Here is a 22,833-nt window from a genome sequence, read left to right on the forward strand (position 1 = left end):
CTCCCCACACACACTTCCCCACACACACCACCCCACACACACCACCCCACACACACCTCCCCACACACACTTCCCCACACACACCTCCCCACACACCTCCCCACACACACCTCCCCACACACACTTCCCCACACACAGCTCCCCACACACACTTCCCCACACACCTCCCCACACACACCACCCCACACACACTTCCCCACACACACCTCCCCACACACACTTCCCCACACACACCTCCCCACACACACCTCCCCACACACACTTCCCCACACACACCTCCCCACACACACCTCCCCACACACACTTCCCCACACACACCACCCCACACACACCAACCCAAACACACCACCCCACACACACTTCCCCACACACACCACCCCACACACACTTCCCCACACACACCTCCCCACACACACCTCCCCACACACACTTCCCCACACACAGCTCCCCACACACACTTCCCCACACACCTCCCCACACACACCACCCCACACACACCTCCCCACACACACTTCCCCACACACACCTCCCCACACACACCTCCCCACACACACTTCCCCACACACACCTCCCCACACACACCTCCCCACACACACTTCCCCACACACACCTCCCCACACACACCTCCCCACACACACTTCCCCACACACACCACCCCACACACACCAACCCACACACACCACCCCACACACACTTCCCCACACACACCTCCCCACACACACCACCTCACACACATTTCCCCACACACACTTCCCCACACACACTTCCCCACACACACCACCCCACACACACCTCCCCACACACACCTCCCCACACACACCAACCCACACACACCACCCCACACACACTTCCACACACACACCTCCCCACACACAGACATCCCCACACACACCTCCCCACACACACCTCCCCACACAGACATCCCCACACACACACACCTCCCCACACACCTCCCCACACACACCTCCCCACACACACCTGCCCACACACACATCCCCACACACACACAGCTCCCCACACACCTCCCCACGCACAGCTCCCCATGCACACCTCCCCACACAGACATCCCCACACACACACCTCCCCACACAACTCCCCACACAGACATCTCCACACAGACATCCCCACAAACACCTCCCCACACAGACATCCCCACACACACCTCCCCACACACATCTCCCCACACACACCTCCCCACACAGACACCCCACACACACCTCCCCACACACCGCCCCACACACACCTCCCCACAGACATCCCCACACACACCTCCCCACACAGACATCCCCACAAACACCTCCCCACACACACCTCCCCACACAGACATCCCCACACACACCTCCCCACACACACCTCCCCGCACACACATCCCCACACACACCTCCCCACACACACCTCCCCACACACACCTCCCCACACAGACACCCCACACACACCTCCCCACACACACCTCCCCACACACACCTCCCCACACAGACACCCCACACACACCTCCCCGCACACACCGCCCCATACACACTTCCCCACACACACCAACCCACACACACCACCCCACACACACTTCCACACACACACCTCCCCACACACACATCCCCACACACACCAACCCACACACACCACCCCACACACACTTCCACACACACACCTCCCCACACACACATCTCCACACACACCTCCCCACACACCTCCCCACACACACCTCCCCAAACAGACACCCCACACACCCCTCCCCACACACCCCTCCCCACACACACAGACATCCCCACACACACAGACATCCCCACACACACCGCCCCAGACACACATCCCCACACAGACATCCCCACACACAGCTCCCCACACACACAGACATCCCCACACACACCTCCCCACACACACCTCCCCACACACACCTCCCCACACAGACATCCCCACACAGACATCCCCAAACTGACACCTCCCCACACAGATACACACTCCGGACTCATCGTTACAATCCCCATTTCCTCTTTCGCCGAATCCAGAAGTACAGGGACAGTCGAAGCAACCATTGATGTCTACAAGAGGACCAGAGTGAAAAACAGACATATAGAGAGGGAGAGAGTTGGAGAGAGACAGAGAGATTCGCTTGACATTGTAGCATTTACACACACACACACACACACACACACACACACACACACACACACACACACACACACACACACACACACACACACACACACACACACACACACACACACACTTGAATACTCACCCTTACACTCCCCAGTGAGAGCAGTAAAGTTGACAGTTGTGGATCTGAACCCAGGTTGACACAGGCAGTTGAAGCTCCCGATGGTGTTGCTGCAATTGTTGTTGCTGCCACAAGGCTGTGGTTTCACCTCGCACTCATTGAGATCTGAAGAGAGAAAGAAATATGGTAATAGAGCAGTGACTCCCTTACCTTTCCTCCAGTGAGTCCCCAACCTCTCATAACCTCTCCTCCAGTGACTCCCTAACCTCTCCTCCAGTGAGTCCCTAACCTCTCCTAACCTCTCCTCCAATGTCTCCCTAACCTCTCATCCAGTGATGCCCTAACCTCTCCTCCAGTGAATCCCTAACCTCTCCTAACCTCTCCTCCAGTGACCCCCTAACCACTCCTCCAGTGACTCCCTAACGTCTCATCCAGTGACTCATTAACCTCTCCTCCAGTGACTCCCTAATCTCTCCTCCAGTGATTCCCTAACCTCTCATCAAGTGTCTCCCTAACCTCTCCTCCAGTGACCCACTAACCTCTCCTCCATTGATTCCCTAACCTCTCCTCCAGTGACTCCCTAACCTCTCCTCCAGTGACTCCCTAACCTCTCATCCAGTAACTCCCTAACCTCTCCTCCAGTAACTCCCTAACCTCTCCTCCAGTGACTCCCTAACCTCTCATCCAGTAACTCCCTAACCTCTTCTCCAGTGACTCCCTAACCTCTCCTAACCTCTCATCTAGTAACTCCCTAACCTCTCCTCCAGTGACTCCCTAAACACTCATCCAGTAACTCCCTAACCTCTCCTCCAGTGATTCCCTAACATCTCCTAACCTCTCATCCAGTAACTCCCTAACCTCTCCTCCATTGACTCCCTAACCTCTCCTCCAGTGATTCCCTAACCTCTCATCCAGTAACTCCCTAACCTCTCCTCCAGTGACTACCTAACCTCTCCTCCAGTGACTCCCTAACATCTCCTCCATTGATTCCCTAACCTCTCCTCCAGTGATTCCCTAACCTCTCATCCAGTAACTCCCTAACACTCCTCCAGTGACTCCCTAACCTCTCACAACCTCTCCTCCAGTGATTAACTAACCTCTCCTCCAGTGTCTCCCTAACCTCTCATCCAGTGACTCCTTAACCTCTCCTCCAGTGATTCCCTAACCTCTCCTCCAGTGACTCCCTAACCTCTCCTAACCTCTCCTCCAGTACCTTAAGACAGTCCACATATTCGATATATTCCAGAACTAACGTAGCTGAATTAAGGAATGAAAGGCTTGATGATCAGGTGACCATTTGAATCAGCTGTGCTTGTTGTAAAATACATCAAAGCAGAGGACTGTCTGCAGGTACTAGAGGAGAGGTTGGGGAATCACAAGCTAAACTGAGACTCGAGCTTCACACACGGCTGTTGATGTTTCTTCCCCATGAATACATGAATCCATATAGTTGAGACAATTTACACAGAATAATATCATTATCACCCCCCCTCCCCAACTACATATTGAATAATATCATTATCACCCCCCCTCCCCACCTACATATAGAATAATATCATTATCATCCCCCCTCCCCACCTACATATAGAATAATATCATTATCACCCCCCCTCCCCACCTACATATAGAATAATATCATTATCATCCCCCCTCCCCACCTACATATAGAATAATATCATTATCACCCCCCCTCCCCACCTACATATAGAATAATATCATTATCACCCCCCCTCCCCACCTACATATAGAATAATATCATTATCACCCCCCCCCCACCTACATATAGAATAATATCATTATCACCCCCCCTCCCCACCTACATATAGAATAATATCATTATCACCCCCCCTCCCCACCTACATATAGAATAATATCATTATCACCCCCCCTCCCCACCTACATATAGAATAATGTCATTATCACCCCCCCTCCCCACCTACATATAGAATAATATCATTATCACCCCCCCTCCCCACCTACACATAGAATAATATAATTATCACTCCCCCTCCCCACCTACACATAGAATAATATCATTATCACCCCCCCTCTCCACCTACACATAGAATAATATCATTATCCACCCCCTCCCCACCTAAACATAGAATAATATCATTATCACCCCCCCTCTCCACCTACACATAGAATAATATCATTATCCACCCCCCTCCCCACCTAAACATAGAATAATATCATTATCCACCTCCCTCCCCACCTACACATAGAATAATATCATTATCCACCCCCTCCCCACCTACACATAGAATAATATCATTATCCACCCCCCTCCCCACCTACACATAGAATAATATCATTATCCAACCCCCTCCCCACCTACACATAGAATAATATCATTATCCACCCCCTCCTCACCTACACATAGAATAATATCATTATCCCCCTCTCCACCTACACATAGAATAATATCATTATCCCCCTCCTCACCTACACATAGAATAATATCATTATCCACCCCCTCCTCACCTACACATAGAATAATATCATTATCCCCCTCCTCACCTACACATAGAATAATATCATTATCCCCCTCTCCACCTACACATATAATAATATCATTATCCACCCCCCCTCCCCAATAACACATATAATAATATCATTATCCACCCCCTCCTCACCTACACATAGAATAATATCATTATCCCCCTCCCCACCTACACATAGAATAATATCATTATCCACCCCCTCCTCACCTACACATAGAATAATATCATTATCCCCCTCTCCACCTACACATAGAATAATATCATTATCCACCCCACTCCCCCCTCCCCACCTACACATAGAATAATATCATTATCCACACCACCTCCCCACCTACACATAGAATAATATCATTATCCCCCCTCTCCACCTACACATAGAATAATATCATTATCCACCCCCCCTCCCCAACTACACATAGAATAATATCATTATCCCCCTCTACACCTACACATAGAATAATATCATTATCCACACCCCCTCCCCACCTACACATAGAATAATATCATTATCCACCCCCCCTCCCCACCTACACATAGAAAAATATCATTATCCACCCCCCTCCCCACCTACACATAGAATAATATCATTATCCCCCTCTACACCTACACATAGAAAAATATCATTATCCACCCCCCCTCCCCAACTACACATAGAATAATATCATTATCCCCCTCTACACCTACACATAGAATAATATCATTATCACCCCCCCTCCCCACCTACATATAGAATAATATCATTATCCCCCCTCTCCACCTACACATAGAATAATATAATTATCCACCTCCCTCCCCACCTACACATAGAATAATATAATTATCACCCCCCTCCCCACCTACACATAGAATAATATCATTATCACCCCCCTCCCCACCTACACATAGAATAATATAATTATCACCCCCCTCTCCACCTACACATAGAATAATATAATTATCACCCCCCTCCCCACCTACACATAGAATAATATCATTATCACCCCCCCTCCCCACCTACATATAGAATAATATCATTATCACCCCCCCTCCCCACCTACATATAGAATAATATCATTATCCAACCCCCTCCCCACCTACACATAGAATAATATCATTATCAACCCCCTCCCCACCTACACATAGAATAATATCATTGTCACCCCCCCTCCCCACCAACACATAGAATAATATCATTACCCCCCCCTCCCCACCAACACATAGAATAATATCATTATCACCCATCTCTTAACATGTAAATTTACGTTCCCTCGGCATGTAACACACACACACACACACACACACACACACACACACACACACACACACACACACACACACACACACACACACACACACACACACACACACACACACACACACACACACACACACACACACACACACACACACACACACACACACACACACACACACACACACACAGACAGAAATTTGAATACTCACCCTTACACTCCCCAGTGAGAGGAGTAAACTTGAAAGTCGTTGTGGATACAAACCCAGGTAGACACTGACAGTAGAAGCTCCCATATGTGTTGTAACACGTGGCATTACTAACACAGGGTGGGGCACTTTCCCACTCATCTGCATCAACACATGATTTTGTCCCATTGGCTATGAAGCCCCCGGGGCAAACTATGGCCTCTAGATTCCCCAGTAGACTGAAATGAAGACCTGTGAGAAGAGAGGGAGGAGAAAGAAGGGGAGAGAGAGAGAGAGAGAGATATTCAAGTTATTCAACCAGTTTCCTACTAGCCCGGTCTGAAAGTACTAGCCTCGGGCTAGCTTCATTCCCATCCCTGTAACACTCTGGACCTCGTTGGGATGCAATAATTATTATTAGTTTTTACAATTTGTTCCCAAATGGCACTCTATTCCATAGGCTTGTGTACTATAGGCCCATGGGTATAATCACTAGTAATATACTTATTCTCCACATTGCAACTTTAGCTAGGTTACTAAACTGAAGAATAGGAGAGAAGACAGAGATATTATAACTAGGTTACTAAACTGAAGTATTGTAGAGAAGTCAGAGATATTATAGCTAGGTTACTAAACATAAAGTGGAATATCTTTCAAAAACTATCTTTTTGTATTTGTTTCATTATGTTTTGCATGTCACTAGTAACGATGTCAAGATTTTGGACTTTTAAGAAGAAAATTGTCTCGGCCACATCATTTATGATAATGTATATACAGTATATCACTGAACACAGAGTGAGTCCATGCAAATTATTATGTGACTTGTTAAGCACATTTTTACTACTGAACTTATTTAGGCTTGTCATAACAAAGGGGTTGAGTACTTATTGACTCAAGACATTTCAGCTTTTCATTTCAACATACACACACACGCACACGCACACACACACACACACACACACACACACACACACACACACACACACACACACACACACACACACACACACACACACACACACAGAGTGAGGGTCTTTATGAAGTTATATAGACTACCTCCTTTCCACAACAGACACTGTCAGAGTTCATCCCTCTCCCTCCTTCTTCTCTCTCTCTTTCTTTCTCTCATTCTGTCTGTCTGTCTGTCTGTCTGTCTGTCTGTCTGTCTGTCTGTCTGTCTGTCTGTCTGTCTGTCTGTCTGTCTCTCCTTTTTCCATCTCTCTTGACCTCTCCCTCTCTTACTCTCTGCCGCGACCCTCTCTTTCCCTCCCTGAGACGTGGATGTAGATTAAGGCAGCTCCCTGAACCTCTCTGATTCATAGGGGTTGAGTTAAACACGGAAGACACATTTCTGTTGAATACATTCAGCTGTACAACTGACACTTAGAAAAAAAAGGTGCTATCTACAACCGAAAAGGGTTCTTCGACTGTCCCCATAGGATAACCATTTGAAGAACCCTTTTTGGTTCCAGCAAGAACTCTTTTGGGTTCCACGTAGAACCCTTTCCACAGAGGGTTCTACATGGAAACCAAAAGAGTTCTACATTGAACCAAAAAGTAAAAACACTTTACGGGGACAGTCAAAGAACCCCTTTGGAAGCATTTCTTCTAAGAGTGTAGGTATTCCCTTGAACTCCTTCTCTGTATATTTCATCTCATGTTTTAGTCAGTAGCTCTCTCTGCCCCTCTCCCACCCCTCCCTGCTTGATCTCTCTCTCTCCCCCTCTCCCCTCTGTCATATTATGGTAATACACTGTGTTGTAATGATGTGCAAATAGTTAAAGTACAAAATGGAAAATAAATAAACATCTATATAGGTTGTATTTACAATGGTGTTTGTTATTCACTGGTTGCATTTTCTTTTGGCAACAGGTCACAAATCTTGCTGCTGTCATGACTTCCATCGAAGTCGGTTCCTCTCCTTGTTCGGGCAGTGTTTGGTGGTCGGGCAGTGTTCAGCGGTTCACCGGTCTACTGGCCATCGTCGATCCACTTTTTATTTTCCATTTTGTTTTGTCTTGTTTTCCTACACACCTGGTTCTCATTTCCCTCATTAAGTGTTGTATATTTAACCCTCTGTTCCTTCTATGTCTTCGTGTGGTATTGTTTGTTGTAAGTGCTTGTGCACATGGTTACTGGTGCGCGTCGGGTTTTGTACCCTTGTTGGTTTATTCTTGATGCCGTTGGTTTTGAATTTAAACTGCTCCGGCTATTACCGAGTTCTGCTCTCCTGCATCTGACTTCACTGCCACCAGTTACGCACCCCTTTACAGCTGCTGTGATTGCACACTGCGGAATATATGGGAGTTTAAGAAAATTGGATTTGTTTTCAAATTCTTTGTGGGTCTGTGTAATCTGAGAGAAATATGTGTCTCTAATATGGTCATACATTTGGCAGGAGTTTAGGAAGTGCAGCTCAGTTTCCACCTCATTTTGTGGGCAGTGTGCACATATCCTGTCTTCTCTTGAGAGCCAGGTCTGCTTTCGGCGGTCTTTCTCAATAGCAAGGCTATGCTCACTCAGTCAAGATGAAGAAGTAGAGAAATCTGTACTCATATCAGACCTGGGTTCAAATACTATTTAAAACATTTCAGATCCTTTCATTTCTAGCCTGTATGAAGTACTGTATGTTTGTACTGTAGACACTATTCTATTGGTTCAATTACAATCAGTTACGTTAGGCAAATTCAATAAAGCCCATATTAACTGTTTGCAATATATATCGAGTAGTATTTGAACCCAACTACAACTAACCCTAGCTCCTAACGTCTTAATATTTAACTTCTTATGGCTGCAAGGCAAAGTGTTGAGTAGCCAGTGAAATCGTGCCCATTTCAAACGGCCTCCTACTCAAATCTTGCTCGTACAATATGAATATTACTATTCTTTTTGGATAGAAAACACCTTCTAGTTTCTAAAAGAGTTGGAATTATTTCTCTGAGTGAAACAGAAGTCCTTCTGCAGCACTTTTCCTGACCAGGAAGTGAAATGTCAGAAATCGATGCTCTTTTCAACTTGATGCCTATACATGGTCTTGACACCTAGGAGTCTGCTGACACTCTATACGCCTTCCTATTGGTGTAAAGAGGATGTCAGAGATGAAATTTTTGTGCTCATCTTGTTCTGTGGTGGAAAAAAACCTATTTCTTTGACGTGACCGTCCACTTCCGGTACTCTGAGCTGGATGTTGTCATAAGTGTACCGGTGTCGGGCTGCCCCCGTAAAAGGTTAACTTAATTCTAACCCTAACACTAATTCTAACCTTAACCCTAAACCCCCTAGAAATAGCATTTGACCTTGTGGGGACAAACAAAATGTCCCCAGCTGGTCAACTTTTTGTTCGTTTACTATTCTTGAAGGGACTTCTGGTCCCCACAAAAATAGTTAAACACGTCCACACACACACACACACACACACACACACACAAACACACACACACACACACAACTAGTCAAGTTCCAAAGATATCCAAGGTTAGACTCACCCAGAATAAGAAGCAGAGTTCTGGACCCCATCTCAAAGACAGACTGGTATTATATCCAGACAACTAGTAGGATCCTAATAAAACTAGTCCCACAAGAACAATCAGTCTGAGATTAAATCTGCTTTACTGTTGAATTCAGATTGAAGAAAATCCCAGTTTAACAAGGTTTTTATTCCGTATGATCCGTGGTGAGAAAATAAATAAAATACTCTCTCAGTGTGAGCAACATGTGGTTAGAAAAAAAAAGAAGTTTTGCTCTCCTCTCTCTGCTCTCTCTTCCTCTTTCTGTTAGAGTGCACCCCTTTCTTTCCGTTTCACCCTCCCCCCTCTCTCTTCCCTTCCTCTCCTTCCCCTTTCTTTCTCTCCATATCTTCTGATAAGTGTATATTTTTCAGTTCTCTCTCTCTGTCACTCTCTCACTCATAGGTTGACTTCTCTGAATAGTTTCTGAGAGAGAGAGAGAGAAATTGGCTTTTTACCAAATTACCGTACAACAGACCATGTATTCACCCTACACACCCTAATTGACAACCAAACAAACCAAAACAAAGGCAAAGTCTTCTCATGCTTTGTTGATTTCAAAAAAGCCTTTGACTCAATTTGGCATGAGGGTCTGCTATACAAATTGATGGAAAGTGGTGTTGGGGTTAAAACATACGACATTATAAAATCCATGTACACAAACAACAAGTGTGCGGTTAAAATTGGCAAAAAACACACACATTTCTTCACACAGGGTCGAGGGGTGAGACAGGGATGCAGCTTAAGCCCCACCCTCTTCAACATATATATCAACGAATTGGCGCAGGCACTAGAACAGTCTGCAGCACCCGGTCTCACTCTACTAGAATCCGAAGTCAAATGTCTACTGTTTGCTGATGATCTGGTGCTTCTGTCACCAACCAAGGAGGGCCTACAGCAGCACCTAGATCTTCTGCACAGATTCTGTCAGACCTGGGCCCTGACAGTAAATCTCAGTAAGACCAAAATAATGGTGTTCCAAAAAAGGTCCAGTCGCCAGGACCACAAATTCCATCTAGACACCGTTGCCCTAGAGGACACAAAAAAGTATACATACCTCGGCCTAAACATCAGCACCACAGGTAACTTCCACAAAGCTGTGAACGATCTGAGAGACAAGGCAAGAAGGGCATTCTATGACATCAAAAGGAACATAAATTTCAACATACCAATTAGGATCTGGCTAAAAATACTTGAATCAGTCATAGAGCCCATTGCCCTTTATGGTTGTGAGGTCTGGGGTCCGCTCACCAACCAAGATTTCACAAAATGGGGCAAACACCAAATTGAGACTCTGCATGCAGAATTCTGCAAAAATATCCTCTGTGTACAACGTAGAACACCAAATAATGCATGCAGAGCAGAATTAGGCCGATACCCACTAATTATCCAAATCCATTTGTAATAACATAGTATATGGATTGATTTTAAGAAATGTGGTTTAATTAATTTGAATAATATTATGGTGTTTCTCTTCAGAGAAAAACGAAGCCCTCAGGGTTTCTGTTAGAATGGAAAATATGTTCAATGTCATGGTCGGGCCAGTAGGCTACAGGATTGGAGGATTCTAAATGGTTTGCCTTCATTAGACTACTTTCTTCCAATATGCAAATCAATGATATTCATTCCCACAGTAATTTGTTATGGATCCATAACTAAATCAACATCTGCATTTTGAAAGAGTATTTTTTATCATTCTTTTATTAACGGAATGTGTTTATTTGTTTATTAGGCTACTGTGCAGTCTACTATACATACTGTAGTAGACATGGGAAAGTGCCTAATTCCTTACATAAGGGAGACAGGCCACCTAGCTCGGCTACTAGGCTATTCTTTAGTAAAGGTTGAATAGTCTACTGTTCAGCTATTAGCCCCCCTCCCCAACTTGCAACAAATTGTTCCTTTCCCTCTTCCACGTGTCATCATCCTGCTCCTGAGTAGCTCGCTTGTGGGCGTGCTGGCAGGATATGGCAGCATCTTCGGTTGTGCGTCAAGAATTCTCCATACAGCAGAAAGTTTGTATGAAGGTGTGGTTATTCACAGGCTAATTGTTACATGCCATGGAGGTACATTTGTGTCTTTTTGTTGAGAGCAAAACTTTTTTTATTTTCAATCAAAAATAATTGTTCTGAAAGCAACTTTTTTCCGACACGAAGGATGATGGCGTCTCAGGTAAGCAGCACCGGGCCTTCTCCGTCCAACTTTTACACAGCTAGCAGTTAGCTCCTACGATTCAGTGTCGGTTCATAACATTCTACTATATTACATACATGCCGTAGAATGATAAATCATGCAATTATTATTCTCAAGCTAACCAAAAGTTTTTAGCTACGAACGCCTGTTTTCGCCATTTTCTGTTGAATTAATCTAACTTTCTTTCATGGAAACTCATAAACAGGTCATGTCATTTGTTTCATAGTTGATATATAATCATATTTCATGACAGTGTAATGGTTAGCTTTTTTACAGAAGGACGAAAAAACACAATATGTCTGTCAGGGAATGCTATTCTGATATGTCAGATGAAGAGTTAGACCAGAAAGTCAGTTCCATTAAGGCAAGGATGCCCCATGCAGAATTTAGAATGGTCAAAGGACGTCTCAGAGCAATGGACAGGCTACAATGTGGGGATCCCATGCTTGGTGATAACTACAGTACATGTGTATATAGGACTTGCATCCTTGGCACAATAAAGTTATTATATTCTACTCTATCCATAGGCTTAATTAATGCAATTCAGACTTGAAGTTGATAAAACAACTATGATAGCTGAGGTTCATAGATTGGTAAGAATATTAGTTCAGAACCGAACATTTTAGGGTCCATACACAGATTGCCTACGTACTGTAGCTAGCTACACATCCATAGTCATACATAGTTATTTTTATTCTCCACTACACAATAAGCAAGTAAATAGTTAGCTACCTATGTTACTTCAGCTGCATTGCAAGACAAGTATACACAATTGTACATTCAACTTGCAGTAAATGCTTCAGCTAGCTATTGTCTTTACATCCACTGCCTGGTTTTCTGGCTAGCTAGCTGCCTAAAGTTAGCTAGTCAGATAACTTGCTAAATAGCGATTTTTGTAAATTTACTATATGACAAAAAAATATGCACAAATGTTTGTCTCTACATTAACTAACATATTCCTCTCAATTGTACATGTTTTGCTTGACTCATTATGACATTATAACTACTTACATTTGGTTCCACCATAATGTTTTGTCAGCCATCTTCACCCAGCAACGGGTGGATTGCGTCAAATTTGTCATTGGAACCACTCGATATGATTGGTCATGAAAAAACCTTGGGACCCAAATGCATAATGATTGCTCTAACTCCCCTTTGTGGTTTTCTGGAGCAATGAAGCCGTGACGCTCGGTACCACTAAGTCCTGCGGTGTAAGATCGCAACTTTTAAAGGAGAAACCAAAGTACGTTCCGAGGCGAGGCTACATGTAGTCTCTGGGATGCAGAGAGTGGAAGGGCGATTTTACGTGCCACGATGCCATTTAGTCTTTCACACTTTCTCAAGAATGCTACGATTTGATTAAATGTGAGTCAAGACCTGAAAGACGTGTGAGAGACAAACTGGTGGCCATAAGAGAGAGTCTGCCATACCTCTACAACCCTGGGCTTGAAGTAACAATGGATGAGCAACTGGTTCCATTCAGAGGTACATTTTTATTTTCATGTCTGTAATGTAACTCCTTTCTGCACATTTCTGCAACTTTCTTTGGCTATACAAGTGCTATCTTTTGCTAAAAAAGTTATGTTTACACCTATGCAGCACCTTCAGCAATAATAATAATAATAATATACCTCTACTTTTGTAAAGAAAACAATTATGACAATTATGTTGTAATTAAAAAACGAGTGGTGTCCACTGATTAAATGCAGTCTTTCTGCAGTGTGAAGAGGGAAAACCCAGATATTCACAAAGTTTGTGATGAATGACAGGTTGTTTCTTCATGCAGAATAGATTTGGGGTTTAAAATTCCATTAAGCTGCTTTATTTTAGGGGTTTAGTGAAGGCGGGTCATTTTTGACCCTTAGGACAAGGGGAGTATACAGAATGTTACGACTACACAAGGGTTAAGCGTAAAAAACGGGATGTACCAATCAAGTGTGTGTTATGGATTTACACCCCCTGCTATATTGTAGATAAAGAGTTACCTGTCTATCAGAACACAGAGGGTGTTCTTTAATGGAAGCCTCTAGAACATAATCCAGGTAGAATCAAGAATTCAGGCCACTTACTTTTTTAAATGTTTACTAGCGACATCATATCAAATATTATTTGTCACATGCACCGAATACACCAGGTGTAGACCTTACAGTGAAATGCTGAATACACCAGGTGTAGACCTTACGGTGAAATGCTGAATACACCAGGTGTAGACCTTACAGTGAAATGCTGAATACACCAGGTGTAGACCTTACGGTGAAATGCTGAATACACCAGGTGTAGACCTTACAGTGAAATGCTGAATACACCAGGTGTAGACCTTACAGTGAAATGCTGATTACACCAGGTGTAGACCTTACAGTGAAATGCTGAATACACCAGGTGTAGACCTTACAGTGAAATGCTGAATACACCAGGTGTAGACCTTACAGTGAAATGCTGAATACACCAGGTGTAGACCTTACGGTGAAATGCTGAATACACCAGGTGTAGACCTTACAGTGAAATGCTGAATACACCAGGTGTAGACCTTACGGTGAAATGCTGAATAAACCAGGTGTAGACCTTACAGTGAAATGCTGAATACACCAGGTGTAGACCTTACAGTGAAATGCTGAATACACCAGGTTTAGACCTTACAGTGAAATGCTGAATACAACAGGTGTAGACCCTACAGTGAAATGCTGAATACACCAGGTGTAGACCTTACGGTGAAATGCTGAATACACCAGGTGTAGACCTTACAGTGAAATGCTGAATACACCAGGTGTAGACCTTACCGTGAAATGCTGATTACACCAGGTGTAGACCTTACAGTGAAATGCTGATTAAACCAGGTGTAGACCTTACCGTGAAATGCTGATTACACCAGGTGTAGACCTTACAGTGAAATGCTGAATAAACCAGGTGTAGACCTTACCGTGAAATGCTGAATACACCAGGTGTAGACCCTACAGTGAAATGCTGATTTAACCAGGTGTAGACCTTACAGTGAAATGCTGAATACAACAGGTGTAGACCCTACAGTGAAATGCTGATTACACCAGGTGTAGACCTTACAGTGAAATGCTTACTTACAAGCCCTAACCAACAATGCTGTTTAATTTTTTTATAAAAAATACCTAAAAAAGTATACGAATAAGAAACCAAAGTAACAAATAATTAAAGAGCAGCAGAAAAATAACAATAGCGAGGCTATATACATGGAGTACCGGTACAGAGTCAATGTGCGGGGGCACCGGTTAGGTAATTGAGGTAGGTAGAGTTATTAAAGTGACTATGCATAGGTAATAACAGAGAGTAGTAGCAGTGTAAAAGAGGGGGGGGGGAAATGCAAATAGTCTGGGTAGCCATTTGATTAGACGTTCAGGAGATTTACGGCTTGGGGTTAGAAGCTGTTTAGAAGCCTCTTGGACCTAGACTTGACGCTCTGGTACCGTAGCAGAGAGAACAGTCCATGACTAGGGTGGGTGGAACCTTTGACAATCTTTAGGTATAGAGGTCCTGGATGGCAGGAAGCTTGGTCCCAGTGATGTACTGGGCCGTACGCACTCCCCTCTGTAGTGCCTTGTGGTCAGAGGCCGAGCAGTTGACATACTTTTGGGTAAAGCCAGTGTGTCTATGCATGCGGATGACTCAACACTATATGTGTCAGCTACTACAGTGACTGAAATGACTGCAACACTTAACAAAGAGCTGCAGATAGTTTCAAAAGGTGTGGCAAGGAATAGCGGAGAGTTGTACGCAGAGAGCTAACACTAATGATATGCGTGTCAAACTTTCCTGGCTCAAAGTGGAGGAGAGATTGACTTCCTCAATACTTGTATTTATGAGATGAATGGACATGTTGAAAGCACTGAACTGTCTGTTGGAACTACTGACACAAAGCTCGGACACCCATACATACCCCACAAGACATGCCACCAGAGGTCTCTTCACAGTCCCCAAGTCCAGAACAGACAATTGGACACAGTACCACATAGAGCCATGACCACATGGAAGAGTGGGACTGTTAAGCAACACAAACATAAGCACAGACACACTCATACACACACAATAACATATCCACTATACACACACTATACACACACGTACACATGAATCTTGTGTTGTAGATGTGTGGTTGTGTAGTAGGGGTCTGAGGGCACAAACTTAGTGATGTGTGAAATCTGTTGTGAATGTTTTGTAATGTTTTTAAACTGCTTTAATGTTGCTGGACTCCAGGAAGAGTAGCTGCTGCCTTCACTGGAACTAGTGAGGATCCTTAATAAATACAACACACCACAACACACACAACACACCAACACACAACACATACAAATGAAAACTGTCACATCCTTATCATGTTCATTGTAGATCCAAGTTGTTGCCATGGGTAACCATGTTTACCATCAGATACCAACTAACTAAGATACAAATGAAGACATGAGACAGAGAGGAAGTTGAGGTGGAGATTAAAACACCCAGAAACCCACAGCACACCAGTGCTGAAATATTACCATGGTAACCATCCTAGCATGCATCCCAAATGACAACCTATTATATAGCGCTCTATGGGCCCTTGTCTAATATAATGCACTATACAGGGAATAGGGCCCTGGTCTAATGTAGTGCACTATATAAGGAATAGGGCTCTGGTCTAATGTAGTGCACTATGTAGGGAATAGGGCCCTGGTCTAATGTAGTGCACTATATAAGGAATAGGGCTCTGGTCTAATGTAGTGCACTATGTAGGGAATAGGGCTCTGGTCTAATGTAGTGCACTATATAGGGAATAGGGCCCTGGTCTAATATAGTGCACTATATAGGGAATAGGGCTCTGGTCTAATGTAGTGCACTATATAGGGAATAGGGCCCTGGTCTAATGTAGTGCACTATATAGGGAATAGGGCCCTGGTCTAATGTAGTGCACTATATAGGGAATAGGGCCTTGGTCTAATGTAGTGCACTATACAGGGAAAAGGGTGTCATTTGGGGCTCAGAACTAGAAAGAGGAAGCTGCCAGTGGAATAACGGTTTCTACATCAACAGAGGAAAGTCCCTACTGTAATATAAGCACCACACTCAGATCAGTTTATATAGTCCCTTACTGATCATCATTATCCAGGCTTACACAGTAAAACTGAACTTAGACCTGTCCTTATGAGGTGGTTTGCAGTGGCATATCAGTAACCTCTGTTTGAGGAAGTAGCATGGGGATCAGTGAAGTTAGTAGCCTCTCTAACAGTCTAACACTCATTTTGCCAAGTGAGTGAACTCTCTAACAGTCTAGTTCAGGGCCTTACTTAAAATGTTATATATTTCCTCGACATGGTTTTTCTGAGATATCCATCGCTAATTGACGTCTAGGCACCTGTACCATGTCAGATATAGAATTGTACACAATTTTGAGTTTGCATTCCAATATTACACTTTATATATTTCACAAAAGAGTGTAATATAACAAAAACGTTGAAAATAGAAACACTGGATTTTCGGCATAAAAGATTATTACAAGTTGTTTAATTATGAAATTATGAAAACTATTAAGAAACATTCCACCGCTGAGGCCACTACTCTCTCCTTCCTTCTGAAGTGTACAATCGTTCTACGTCGCTGTATTTGTATTTGTGTTTATTCTGGTTCCCCATTAGTTCCTGTCAAGTCAGCAGCTAATCTTTCTCCTCAGGCAAGTTTAAAAACATTACAATATATTCATAACAGATTTCACAACATATTAAGTGTGTGTCCTCAGGCCTCTACTCTTCTACCACTTATCTACAACACAAAATCCATGTGTGTCACGGCCGTTTAAAGGAGCGGACCAATGCGCCGCCCTTTGAGCGAACATACTTGTTTATTTAACGATGTCGCCAACAAAACAATAAACAGACACGTGACGCCAACGTAGTGCTCACTGGCAACTAAACATGGACAACTACCCACAAAACCAACATGGAAAATGGCAACGTAAATAGAATCCCCAATCAGAGACAACGATAAACAGCTGTCTCTGATTGGGAACCCATTCAGGCCACCATAAACCTACATATCCCTAGACAATACAAAATCCCCATAGATAACCAAAATACCGTAGAAAAGACAAAAACCCCTAGACAATACAAAAACTAAACAAACCACCCCTTGTCACACCCTGACCTAACCAAATAATAAAGAAAGCAAATATAACTAAAGTCAGGGCGTGACAATGTGTACATGTGTGTATACTGCGTGTGTTTATATGCATTTGTCTATGTTTGTGTTGCTTCACAGTCCGCGCTGTTCCATAAGGAGTATTTTTTTTATACATTTTAATTATTGGCATGAGTTACTTGATGTGGAATAGAGTTCGATATAGTCTTGGCTCTATGTAGTACTGTGCTCCTCCCACAGTCTGTTCTGGACTTAAAGCTCAGTCAGGCATCAGATTGCTGCTATGTCATGTGATGGGTACAGCTGTGAGTTCAGGCAGACATCTGGATTGGAATGTGGCCAAAGATAGGGGTCATGGGGTTAGAGGTCAGGAGTCAGGGTTAGAGGTCAGGGCTCAGGGGTCAGGGGTCAGGGCTAGCATGGCCTCAGCCGTCTCATCTGCGTCGGGCGCAGTGTTGTTACTGTGGTTACTAAGCCCTGACGGACAGGTGTATCGACCAGGTGTTCTCGTGCACATGCCCAGAGGGCTACGCACCGACGGAACCCACACACACTCATCCTCATCTGTAGTGGACAGATCGACTCCCCGAGCTGACAAGATAAAATAATCTGTCATTCTGCCCCTGAACAAGGCAGTTAACCCACTGTTCCCCAGTAGGCAGTCATTGTAAATGAACATTTGTTTTTAACATACTTGTTAAATAAAGGTTCAATAAAAAAATATAAAAGGTCTCTTTATACTGTAAAGTACTACAGTCTCACTAACTGTTCTCCTAAGTCAAATGCCTCAGCGAGCCTTTCAAAAGGAAATGTACACAATCTGTAACTGTTCTCCTAAGTCAAATGCCCCAGCAAGCCTTTCAAAAGTAAATGTACACAATCTGTAACGGCTCTGTAATGCCAGACGCTGGGAGACGAGAAGTAAGTACAGGGAATGAACTGTTCTGCTTGCGGTTATGGAACCGCCACCTGTCCCAGACCTGCTGTTTTCAACTCTTAATGATCGGCTATGAAAAGCCAACTGAAAATGATTCATGATTATTATTTGACCATGCTTGTCACTTATGAACATTTTGAACATCTTGGCATAGTTCTGTTATTATAATCTCCACCCGGCACAGCCAGAAGAGGACTGGCCACCCCTCATAGCCTGGTTCCTCTCTAGGTTGCTTCCTAGGTTTTGGCATTTCTAGGGAGTTTTTCCTAGCCACCGTGCTTCTACACCTGCATTGCTTGCTGTTTGGGATTTTAGGCTGGGTTTCTGTACAGCACTTCGAGATATTAGCTGATGTACGAAGGGCTATATAAAATAAACTTGATTGATTATTTATTTGTAAGGGCTGTCTCTCTCCTCATCCTCGGATGAGGAGAGGAGAGAAGGATCATCAGACCAAAATGCAGCATTCGGGAAATAAGCCATCTTTTTATTATAAACGACGGCAACACGAAACAAAACACTTTGAAATATACAAAACAAGAAAACGACGTTGACAAAACCTGAACATAAACTTACATAACTAAACGTAAACTCACGGACAGGAAACAGACGACATCAAAATAAACGAACAGCCAAACAGTCCCGTATGGTACATACATTCGACGACACAGGAGACAATCACCCACAAACAAACAGTGAGAACACCCTACCTAAATATGACTCTTAATTAGAGGAGAACGCAAAACACCTGCCTCTAATTAAGAGCCATACCAGGCAACCAAAACCAACATAGAAACAGATAACATAGACTGCCCACCCAAAACACATGCCCTGACCTAAACACATACAAAAACAACATAAAACAGGTCAGGACCGTTACAGAACCCCCCCCTCAAACAAAAAACACTTAACACTAAACAAAACACTTTGAAATATACAAAACAAGAAAACGACGTTGACGAAACCTGAACATAAACTTACATAACTAAACGTAAACTCACGGACAGGAAACAGACGACATCAAAATAAACGAACAGCCAAACAGTCCCGTATGGTACATACATTCGACGACACAGGAGACAATCACCCACAAACAAACAGTGAGAACACCCTACCTAAATATGACTCTTAATTAGAGGAGAACGCAAAACACCTGCCTCTAATTAAGAGCCATACCAGGCAACCAAAACCAACATAGAAACAGATAACATAGACTGCCCACCCAAAACACATGCCCTGACCTAAACACATACAAAAACAACATAAAACAGGTCAGGACCGTTACATTATTTGATTAACAGACATTAATAACAGGAACAGCGTCTGGACAGGAGAAACGTAACAACATCAATACAGACACGGGAAATTAACTGGAGGGGGTGACAGATATAGGGTAGATAATCAATGACGTGATGGAGTCCAAGTGAGTCCGATGAAGCGCTGGGGCGCGTAACGATGGTGAGAGGCGTACGTAATGATGAGCCGTCTGGCGACCTCGAGCGCCAGAGAGGGGGAGCGGGAGCAGACGTGACAAAATCATTGGTAAACGCATCAGAAAACTTGATATTGGACATTCCATCAGTCCTGGAAGAAAGAAAATAAACATGTGCTTAGTTTTCACTGTGCTACATCTTAGTCAGTCCTAAACAGTCTTCATCTTAATCGAGCTTATTGCATCTTGGGCAGGAAGTCTTGACAAAACCATGTGTATACACAATCATACTTCAGACACATCAGATGATAGAGTGGCACGTTAAGCGGAACAGGCACCTTCTAAAGTAAATAATCCCAGAGCTCCTTTCTTGTCATCTTATCATTTTGAACCTGTTGCATTGACATGCAGAACCAGTGAACAGTTTGGACACACCTACTCATTCAAGGGTTTTTCTTTATTTTTACTATTTTCTACATTGTAGAATAATAGTGAAGACATCAAAACTATTAAATAACACATATGGAATCATGAGGTAACTAAATAAGTTTTGAACAAATCAAACTATATTTGATGTTTTAGATTCTTCAAAGTAGCCACCCTTTGCCTTGATGACAGCTTTGCACACTCTTGGCATTCTCTAAACCAGCTTCACCTCGAATGCTTTTCCATAAGTATTGAAGTGCTTAGCACTTGTTGGCCTCTTTTCCTTCACTATGCGGTCCAACTCATCCCAAACCATGTAAATTGGGTTGAGGTCGGGTGATTGTGGAGGCAAGGTCATCGGAGGCAGCACTCTGTCACTTTCCTTCTTGGTCAAATAACCCTTACACAGCCTGGACGTGTGTTGGGTCATTGTCCTGTTGAAAAACAAATGATAGTCCCACTAAGTGCAAACCAGATTGGATGGCGTATCACTGCAGAATGCTGTGGTAGCCATGCTGGTTAAGTGTGTCTTGAATTCTAAATAAATCACAGACCGTGTCACCAGCAAAGCACCCCCACTCCATCACACCTCCTCCTCCATGCTTCACGGTGGGAACCACACATGCGGAGATCATCCGTTCACCTACTCTGTGTCAAACAACGACATGGCGGTTGGAACCAAAAATCTCAAATTTGGACTCATCAGACCAAAGGACACATTTTCACCGGTTTAATGTCTATTTCTTGTGTTTCTTGGTGCAAGCAAATCTCTTATTATTTAGTAGTGGTTTCTTTGCAGCAATTTGACCATGAAGGCCTGAGGTCATGCAGTCTCCTCTTAACAGTTGATGTTGAGATGTGTCTGTTACTTGAACTCTGTGAAGCATTTATTTGGGCTGTAATTTCTGAGGCTGGTAACTATAATACTTATCCTCCGCAACAAAGGTATTTCTGGGTTTTCCTTTCCTGTGGCGGTCCTCATGAGATCCAGTTTCAACATAGCGCTTGATGTTTTTTGTGACTGCACTTGATGAAACTTTCAAAGTTCTTGAAATTTCCCACATTGCCTGACCTTCATGGCTTAAAGTATTGATGAGCTGTTGTTTCTCTTTGCTTATTTGAACTGTTCTTGCAATAATGTGGACTTGGTCTTTTACCAAATAGGACTATCTTCTGTGTACCACCCCTACCTTGTCACAACACAAGTGATTGGCTCAAACACATTAAGAAGGAAATACATTTCTCAAATTAACTTTTAACAAAACAAACCTGTTAATTGAAATGCATTCCAGTGTACTATCTCATAAAGCTGTTTGAGAGAATGCCAAGAGTGTGCAAAGCTGTCATCAACACAAAAGGTGGCTACTTTTTAAATTTGTTTTACACTTTTTTGGTTACTACATGATTCCATATGTGTTATTTCATAGTAGAAAATAGTAAAAATAATGAAAACCCTTGAATGAGTAGGCGTGTCCAAACTTTTGACTTGTACTGTATGCTCTTTCTGTCCCAACTGTCACAGAGTCTCTGTCCCAAATGTCCCTTACAGTCTGTTTGAGTTCAGTCAGTACCATTCATTTTCACTGGCGGCTTATCTATTTGTCCACAGCTTATCTTTAACCCAAACGACAGATGGAAGCCTCTGATATGATATGAGTCTCAATTCCTCTTTTCCTCATGTGACCTTGTATTATAACACACTTCTTCAAAGTACTAAGACACCACATTATTAAAGTTCTGAAAGCCACTGATAACATATTACATTAACAAATCTCTAGTAACCCATTATAATATTCATACAGTATATTCGGTAATAGTTCTCTCTCCTTCTTTATCTCTGTCCTTTTATATCACGCAGAATCCCTATATAATGTTAAAAACTCAGCTCACAGAATTGGTTGGGGTATTCATTCAGACACGCACCTCTTTCACACCGGGGCTAGTCCCCTGACAGCTCTCATTCACTCAGTACAAATAATATCTCTAATTGTCCATATTTCAGTCCTTCGTTGAACTTCAGCTTACCAATTATTTTCCAAATATCAATCTGTTATTATCCACATTTCAATCTC

At 43.4% G+C, this 22,833-nt stretch overlaps 2 protein-coding genes across 2 annotated transcripts in view; both read right to left on the reverse strand.

Moving 5' to 3' along the window:
- The window catches only part of LOC129839512 (adhesion G protein-coupled receptor E1-like), a 51,626-nt gene extending 41,760 nt beyond the window's left edge, over positions 1 to 9,866 (reverse strand). The window contains exons 1-3 of the mRNA XM_055907016.1: positions 9,624 to 9,866; positions 6,163 to 6,390; positions 2,237 to 2,380 (exon numbers count right to left, since the gene is read on the reverse strand). Of these exons, the coding sequence (XP_055762991.1) occupies positions 2,237 to 2,380; positions 6,163 to 6,390; positions 9,624 to 9,654 (403 nt within the window). The 5' untranslated portion in view covers positions 9,655 to 9,866. The remainder of the gene's footprint in view (positions 1 to 2,236; positions 2,381 to 6,162; positions 6,391 to 9,623) is intronic.
- Positions 9,867 to 19,369: 9,503 nt separating this feature from the next.
- The window catches only part of LOC129839515 (adhesion G protein-coupled receptor E2-like), a 56,550-nt gene continuing 53,086 nt past the window's right edge, over positions 19,370 to 22,833 (reverse strand). Inside the window, exon 5 of the mRNA XM_055907022.1 lies at positions 19,370 to 20,487. Within this exon, the coding sequence (XP_055762997.1) occupies positions 20,482 to 20,487 (6 nt within the window). The 3' untranslated portion in view covers positions 19,370 to 20,481. The remainder of the gene's footprint in view (positions 20,488 to 22,833) is intronic.

Source organism: Salvelinus fontinalis, chromosome 40 (genome assembly GCF_029448725.1).
Source record: "Salvelinus fontinalis isolate EN_2023a chromosome 40, ASM2944872v1, whole genome shotgun sequence".
In the NCBI taxonomy this organism is placed as follows: Eukaryota; Metazoa; Chordata; class Actinopteri; order Salmoniformes; family Salmonidae; genus Salvelinus; species Salvelinus fontinalis.